The sequence below is a fragment of the Scardinius erythrophthalmus genome (genome assembly GCF_964197995.2).
Source record: "Scardinius erythrophthalmus genome assembly, chromosome: 23".
Classification (NCBI taxonomy): domain Eukaryota; kingdom Metazoa; phylum Chordata; class Actinopteri; order Cypriniformes; family Leuciscidae; genus Scardinius; species Scardinius erythrophthalmus.
The window spans coordinates 25,069,326-25,077,737 of record NC_138243.1 but is presented as its reverse complement, the minus strand read 5'-3'; the positions used below and the strand labels follow the sequence as shown (position 1 = coordinate 25,077,737).

The following is an 8,412-nucleotide window of genomic DNA, read 5'->3' as shown; positions in this document are numbered from 1 at the left end:
GTACTTTGGCAAAACTGCATGTGGACTGAACCAGACTGAACATTACTCCATCAGAACCAGATGGAGTAATCTTCCATGAGCACATGTTAGTTTAAATATGGCTACTTTCCTTGTGTACTGGTTTGGCAAGCGAGGGGTGCACCAGAATATATGTGTAGCTGTTTGAGATGCATTGAAGTTAACTTGATAACTGAATGAAATGAAATAAATTCTTATTGCAAAAAGTGTTTTTGGTATTCTTTTCTGTGTAATGATATTTGATCAGCATGAGTCACTGAACATTAAACATTTAATCACATTAAAGCATTAAACAGACAAAACACTAAAACTAACAACTTGAGACGACTGATGGGATGTTACAACACAAAATCAGGGCTACAAACATTCAACTACATAAGGATGGTATATTTTGCCGGCATATAGTTTGTGTGTATGTGTATTACTGGAAACAGTTTGTTGTGTGCACATACCCATGCTCAATCACTTCAAAATAAAAGTCCTGGGTCACAGTCAGTCTGTGACACTTACAGTAGATACTGGTACTTGTTGAAAAAGCTTACCCAGCGTAGGCCAATCTGGAAGCCAAAAACCCAGAAGTGTGAAATTGGCCTTTTGAGGATCATCTCTGATTGTAACAGTGTTAACAGTCCCTCCAGTGGACATTTCCTCAATTACAAGCCATAACGTCACTTGAAAAGTTATTAAGTTTTTAATGTATCTATTCTAGTATTAAAGGTAGGATCAGTAGTTTTTGAAAAACACTTTTGGCCAATGTTGATATTTGAAATCACCAAAACAAACATGCCCCTACCCAAAAGGATCTCGCCCCTATTTTGATAGCTCCACCCCACACTTACGTACGCGACTGTAACCCAACCAACGACTATGGCGGAATCTGCTCTACCTGCCGGCCGAGGATTAAGTGAAAGCAATGTGTTATTATGGTAATCCATGTTGAATGTATGTGTGTTTTGACGCGTCAATGGGTTCAGCTCCGTTTTTACGTGGAAGACGATGCTCAACACCGACAAAGTTATCATGATCAACTCGATAGCACAAGCATGACAGCCATAAGAACAAATATATTACAACTATAACAAGATTAGGGAGTTATATCGATCACTAAATGAGGAACCAAAGGAAACAAACATTAGGAGTATATTATCTTACTTTTCAGACACACTTTGGGAGCCGACGCTTGAAACAGACATTGGAGGAGGTTTAAATGCGCCAGGCTTATATGTGTATTTTTTATAGCTGAATCAAACAACAAAAAATATATGCCAGCATATATTAGTTTTGTGAAACAAAGCTAAACAATGTTATTCACCTATCAAGAAGAAATAAAGCAAACTCGGCATCCGATGTTAGGCCTTCCCGCTCCTTAAGTTCTCTCTAGCGCTGATACTTTAAGCTTCTCTGATATTAACACAAGTTCTACCTCTTACCTGATCTTAAGCCTTCTTTTTCATTTAAGTTCCTCAGACATTTTCCTCTTTTGTTTTTTATCTCTCTCTCTTTCCATATAGTCGTTCTGCTAAATGTCTGTGGCACTGAGCGCTCTCTCTCCTCCCCATCAGTAGTAGACACGCCCCTTACTGCTGATTGGTAGCAGTGTTTTGGTAGTCGGTCCACACAGATTTCAAAAGTGTTTTTCAAAAATTACTGATCCCACCTTTAAAGAAATACTACAGTTCTATTATTAATTTATTACTGTTTTTTTTTTTTTTACAATACAAAAAGCAACTCCAAAATTTATTTAATTTTAATTGAAGATGATACTGTGGAGGAAAAAAAGGTCTACTTTACCTCTGGATCTGAAGTCAGTGTGCTGTGGAATATTAGCATACAGTACCTTAAAGTGAAAAGAAATCTAAGTATATGGCAATTGAAAAAATATATTAACTTGAAATATATGGAAATAGCCTACTGGTTACTGACAGAAACAATTAATGTAAAAATAAATAGTAAAAGAAGTTTGTCATGTAAATAAAAAAGCTTGCAAATATTAATTTAAACTTTGGCACCATTTTACCCTATTATTGTTAGGCTAAACAAAATAATGCATACAATGAATAAATAATATAACATTATGCAGCATCAGAGGGGGCGGTAGATCATGGGTTGGTCGGTCTGATCCAGACTCTGTATAAATGAAAGGACAGAAAGGAGAGCAGAACAAACTCCTAACAGGAGGAATCTCACTCATGGCCTATGAGACAGAGGATCATGAGACTCAATACTGCTTTCCTGCCATCAACTCATCATGTATCAAGGAAAAAAGCACAAGACATGAATACAGTATCATGTATGTGTTTGTAACATTGCTGTCAGCATGGACTGTGTTTCTGAACCTGCTGGTGATCATCTCCATCTCTCACTTCAAGAAGCTTCACACTCCAACAAACCTGATTATTCTCTCTCTGGCTGTGGCCGACCTGCTTATGGGACTTGTTATGCCCATAGAGGCCACCAGGCTGATTAAGACGTGTTGGTACTTTGGAGACACTTTATGCGGACTCTATTTAATATTTATTGATGTGCCTCTTTCAGCATCTCTCAGTAATTTATTTTTAGTTGCTGTTGATCGTTATATGGCTGTGTGTCACCCTTTACTGTACCCACAGAAAATAACCACAACTAAAACTTTAATAAGCATCTGCCTGAGCTGGATTTGCTCTTCAGCTTATATTACTTCCTTTGTAATTAGTAGTGGATATTTTGACACTTCACACAGAACAGACATGTGTTATGGAGAGTGTTCTGTTATGATGAGTTTTGCTTGGAGAATCATTGATCTGTGCATGTCTTTTATTTTTCCTTGTATCATGATCATAACTTTATATTTGAGGATTTTTTATGTAGTACATCAGCAAGTGAAAGTTATAAACTCTTTGATGAAGGGTGGTAAATGTGTAATGGACGTTTCAGTGAGGAGGAAATCTGAGAGTAAAGCTGCTCTGACATTAGGAATCATTGTGACAGTTTATCTGCTGTGCTATATTCCATACTATATCTGTTCTATATCAGTAATCTCTTCCACAACCATATATATATTGACATGGGTTGTGTATGCAAACTCAGGTCTGAATCCTCTGGTCTATGCTTTATTTTATCCCTGGTTTAAAAAGACAGTTAAACACATCCTAACTCTGAAAATATTTCAGCCAGCATCCTCTCTGGTTGATATTTTTACAGAGCATCAATATTAATTAAACTGGTTAAACCTTCCCTCTGAGAGCAATTTCACATAAACTGCATTATTGTTATACAGTCATAAAGGTAGATTAACAGTTTATATTTGTAATTTACACTACACGTATCTCACACCGTTACAATTGCTGCATTATTGATGGATTGATTTAATTGTTAGAATTTAACAATTAACCAAACTTTTTACACGTTAAAACAATTACAATGTTCAGTTGTTTGAGCAAAGAAGCACAAATCTTTAGTCCACTGAAATAAATGATAAAAGTAGATATAATGTACTTTATGCTTCACTTTCATCAGTGATTTCATCAGTTTTATAGTAAATCAAAAACACAATGACAAAAAGAGGGCAGTCATATATAACTATGTGTAAGTCTCAAATGTATTATAGAGGTTCATCTCAAAGTGAATTATTAAAATGGTTTATAACAGGCCTCAGGGGTTAACACATCTGAAACCGAGGAACTTCAAATTACATGCATAGTGGTCACTACAGTGGACAGCTATTAAAAATGCATTTTCTTGAATTTGCACGGGTTTTTATGGCAAAGTTGCACATCAGCCTCTTCATTGGACCCTTGTGCATCATCCTATAAATTGCAATCAAGTGGCAAGCCTTTGTATTTTGATTTTTTCCCCCTCCAAACCAAGATGGCCAAGGGTCAGTCAGACATGCCAAGTTGCTCCGGAATATCCACCCATTCCTTCTAATCTAGGAGACTCTTGTAGGTAAAAAAAATATTGCAGCATCAAGCAATATCTATGAGTCATATCACAGTAAAATTTTCCAAGTTTTGATTTTAGATTGAGAGAAAACTCTGATTAACTACATAAATTTAAAACTTAAAAACTTAATCTGCAGTGACTTTTTTTACTGTAAATAAATGTATTTGTTTTATTAGAAAGTAATTTTCATTGACATGGAAAAAAGTATGTGATTACATATGTATGACACTTGTAATGCATTACTTTATTTGTTAGATCAAAAAGTAATCTGATTTTATAATGCACGTTATTGTAATGCGTTTTTTTACTCATAACATCAAAAAGTAATCTGATTACGTAATGCATGTTATTTGTAATGTGTTTCTTTACTCAAAACATCAAAAAGTAATCTGATTACGTAATGCATGTTACTTGTAATGTGTTTCTTTACTCATAACATCAAAAAGTAATCTGATTACATAATACATGTTACTTGTAATGCGTTTCCTTACTTATAACATCAAAAAGTAATCTGATTACGTAATGCATGTTACTTGTAATGTGTTTCTTTACTCATAACATCAAAAAGTAATCTGATTATGTAATGCACATTACTTGTAGTTAATTACTTGTTAGATCAAAAAGTAATCTGATTAGGTAATGCATGTTACTTGTAACACATTACTTTACTTGTAACATCAAAAAGTAATCTGAATGCGTTATGCATGTTACTTGTAGTGCGTTACCCCCAACACTGGTCATTTCAGATGAGACTGAAAAAACGTATCGCTAGGTTTTCTCAGAGGAGGGCTATGCTAGAAATGTGCATGTCCATCTTGAACATAATCAGAATTATCAGCTAATAAGGGTAAATCTCCATACTCTGGTGCACTGGAGGGAGCATCTGAGTGGTTTCCACAGTTGTACCTTGACAGGCTGTAGAAAATTCTGATGGGATCACGTCCTCATGTTCTGATATCAAAGATACGCGAAGTGCAACTTGTATGAAGTTGTATGAAGCCTTTGCAATATTTTGCATTTATATTTTTTTGTATATATTTAATAGTTTTCACATGATTTGATATAATTGTATTGATTAGTTCGTTAAATTTACATACTTTATCTTTTTGATTATTGTCTTATTTAATACAGTATATCTTCAGTTTAAACCATAAACGCATGCTGTCCACTCAAGTGGACATCTGAAGATCTCTTTGAAAAATTTGTAAAAAAAATTAAATGAAAATCAATTCTTGTTTTTCATGCCCTAAGAGCAATAAAAACACATAGGAAAAAAATCCTGACTGAGGATATCATAATTCATGCATGAAAGGGTTAAAGAGTGGAGCTCCACAGAATAATTAACAGTGGAGCCTAACAATAAAAATATGAAATATCTTAATATAACTTTTCAAGTAAGCTGATGTAATTTTTACATTAAAGGGGGGGTGAAACATTCATTTTCAGTCAATCTCATGTTAATATTGAGTACCTATAGAGTAGTACTGCATCCTTTATATCTCCAAAAAGTCTTTAGTTTTATTATATTTATAAAAGAAAGATAGGCAGTTCCGAGTCTTTCCGGAAAAAAAACAGCAGCTGGAGGCGTGCCGTGTGGGCTGTGCTTACGCGCCGATAGCTAACAACACACAGACATTTGAAGCAGTTTTACTCACGGTTCCAACGCACAACCGTGAACCTTTATCATTGGGACTGCATCCTTAAGTATTAGACGATCTGCATATCCGGCGTCGAACTGGGCTTTGTTTATAAAACAATCACCGTCGAAATGCAGGGAACAAACAGTCTTGCATGATGGGCGAACTGCTTTCCGCTCTCTTGCTCTGGTCTACGGTTGCGCGCGCGCCCGCGCTCTTCCGATAGAAGTGCCCTTAGGACCCATATAAGGAAATTCCGCCCTATCTGACGTCACACATGCCCATACTCGAAAAAAAAACTTTCCGAAACTTGTGACAAACCGGAAGCAGTCACTGCTGACTTGTCTTCGCCAATTCGAGGGCAAGAGTGCGGTTCCACTGAATCCATTTCAGAGGCTCCTGAGGCATATGGCATCCGCAGCCGCAGTAACGCCGCTCGGATTGCTTCATATGAGACCGCTTCAGCTTTGGCTTCGCGATCGAGTCCCAAGGTGGGCATGGCAACACGGCACGCTCCAAGTCCCAGTGACTCCAGCCTGCCGTCAGACCTTCACCCCGTGGACGAACCTTAGTTTTCTACGGGCCGGGGTGCCCTTAGAATGAGTTTCCAGGCATGTTGTTGTATCAACAGATGCCTCCACCACGGGCTGGGGCGCCATGTGCAATGGACATGCTGCCGGGGGCTCCTGGACAGGACCCCAGCGCCTTTGGCATGTCAATTGCCTCGAGTTGCTGGCTGTACGTCTCGCCCTGCACCGCTTCCGTGCGTTGCTCAAGGGTCAGCACGTACTAGTCTGATCAGACTATACCGCGACAGTAGCGTACATCAACCATCAAGGTGGTCTATGCTCCCGCCGTATGTCGCAACTCGCTCGCCACCTCCTCACATGGAGTCAGAAGCATCTGAGGTCGCTTTGAACCATTTATATTCCGGGAGACCTGAACCAGGCGGCTGACGAGCTGTCTTCTTGTTATCTATTCCGTGAGCACTTAACCTCATAAAAAATAAAATAAAAAAAATAAATAAAAATAATATTTCCTTTCCCTTTGAAACATCACTTATCGGGCTTATGCTACTCTGAATAATGCCTGAACTTCGTATTTTGAGCACTTCTTGCGTTGTTGTTGTTTTTGCCTCTTCATGATGACTCGCTTAATTTAGTCCTAATTTGTAAGTCGCTTTGGATAAAAGCGTCTGCTAAATGACTAAATGTAAATGTAAATGTAAATGTCTTGGCTTCGGCCTCTCGCTGGAGAATGGAGACTCCATCCCCAGTCGGTCCAGCTGATTTGGGATCAGTTCGGGGACGCACAGGTAGACCTGTTTGCCTCCCAAGACTCGTACCATTGCGCCCTGTATTATTCCCTAACCGAGGGCACGCTCGGCACGGATGCACTGGCGCACAGCTGGCCGCGGGGCCTACACAAGTATGCGTTTCCCCCAGTGAGCCTCCTTGCGCAGAACTTGCGCAAGATCAGGGAGGACGAGGAGCAGGTCATTTTGGTTGCCCCGTATTGGCACAACCGGACCTAGTTCTCAGAACTAGTACTCCTCGCGACAGCACCTCCCTGGCCAATTCCCCTGAGGAAGGACCTGCTTTCTCAGGGACGGGACACCCTTTGGCACCCTCGTCCCGATCTTTGGAACCTCCACGTGTGGCTCCTGGACAGGACGAGGCAGGTTTGAGTACCCTACCACCAGCGGTGGTGGCTACCATCACTTCCGCTAGAGCATCGTCCACAAGACATGCCTATGCGTTGAAGTGGAACCTCTTCGTCAACTGGTGTTCTTCTAAACATCAAGAACCCACGAAATGCCCGATCAGTGTCGTGCTTTCCTTCCTGCAAGAAGGGTTGGAGCGAAGGCTGTCTCCCTCCACCCTGAAAGTGTATGTTGCCGCCATTGCCGCACATCATGATGCAGTCGATGGTAAGTCTCTGGGAAAGCACGACCTGATCATCAGGTTCCTGAGGGGAGTGAGGAGACTGAATCCTCCTCGCCCTCCCCTCGTACCCTCTTGGGACCTCTCAGTGGTTTTAACTGCCCTGCAGAGTGCTCCCTTTGAGCCTCTGCAATCAGTGGAGCTTAAGTTCCTGTCAATGAAGACAGCGCTCCTGGTTGCATTGGCCTCCATCAAGAGGGTATGGGACCTACAGGCTTTTTCGGTTGACGAAGCGTGCCTGGAATTCGGGCCGGCTAACTCTCACGTGATCCTGAGACCCCGGCCTGGATATGTGGCCAAGGTTCCAACCACACCCTTTCGAGATCAGGTGGTGAACCTGCAAGCGCTGCCATTGGAGGAGGCAGACCCAGCCTTGGCACTGCTCTGTCCAGTACGCGCCCTCCGTGCTTATGTAGACAGAACGCAGTGTTTCAGGACCTCAGTCCAGCTTTTTGTCTGTTATGGTGGGAAGCTGAAGGGAAAGGCTCTCTCCAAGCAAAGGTTGTCCCACTGGATAGTGGACGCCAATGCTTTGGCATACCAGCAGCAAGGTCGACCATGCCCCCTTGGTGTGAAGGCTCACTCCACCCGGAGTGTAGCATCCTCTTGGGCTTTAGTGCATGGCGCCTCACTAACAGACATCTGTAGAGCTGCAGGCTGGGCGACACCTAACACATTTGCGAGATTCTATAATCTCCGAGTGGAGCCAGTTTCTTCTCATGTACTCGCTTCAATTAGCCGGTACTAGATTCTGCTCAGGTGTCTTCGCTTGCTCACCATTCCTCTCCACGGATGGGATTTGTGCGATATTCTCCTCAGGTGAGCCTAATACGCCCTGAGCTCCTCCAGCACTGTTGACGTCAGCACCAGAGTTATGCCTCCGGCAGCTTTCG

At 41.0% G+C, this 8,412-nt stretch overlaps 1 protein-coding gene across 1 annotated transcript; it reads left to right on the top strand.

Annotated features, from left to right (window-relative positions):
* Positions 1 to 2,153: 2,153 nt before the first annotated feature.
* LOC308683464 (trace amine-associated receptor 13c-like) lies at positions 2,154 to 3,212 on the top strand (the record flags this gene model as incomplete). Its single annotated transcript, XM_081353930.1, has 1 exon — positions 2,154 to 3,212. The coding sequence occupies one exon, from the start codon at positions 2,154 to 2,156 to the stop codon at positions 3,210 to 3,212; it is 1,059 nt and encodes a 352-aa protein (XP_081210056.1).
* Positions 3,213 to 8,412: the final 5,200 nt, after the last annotated feature.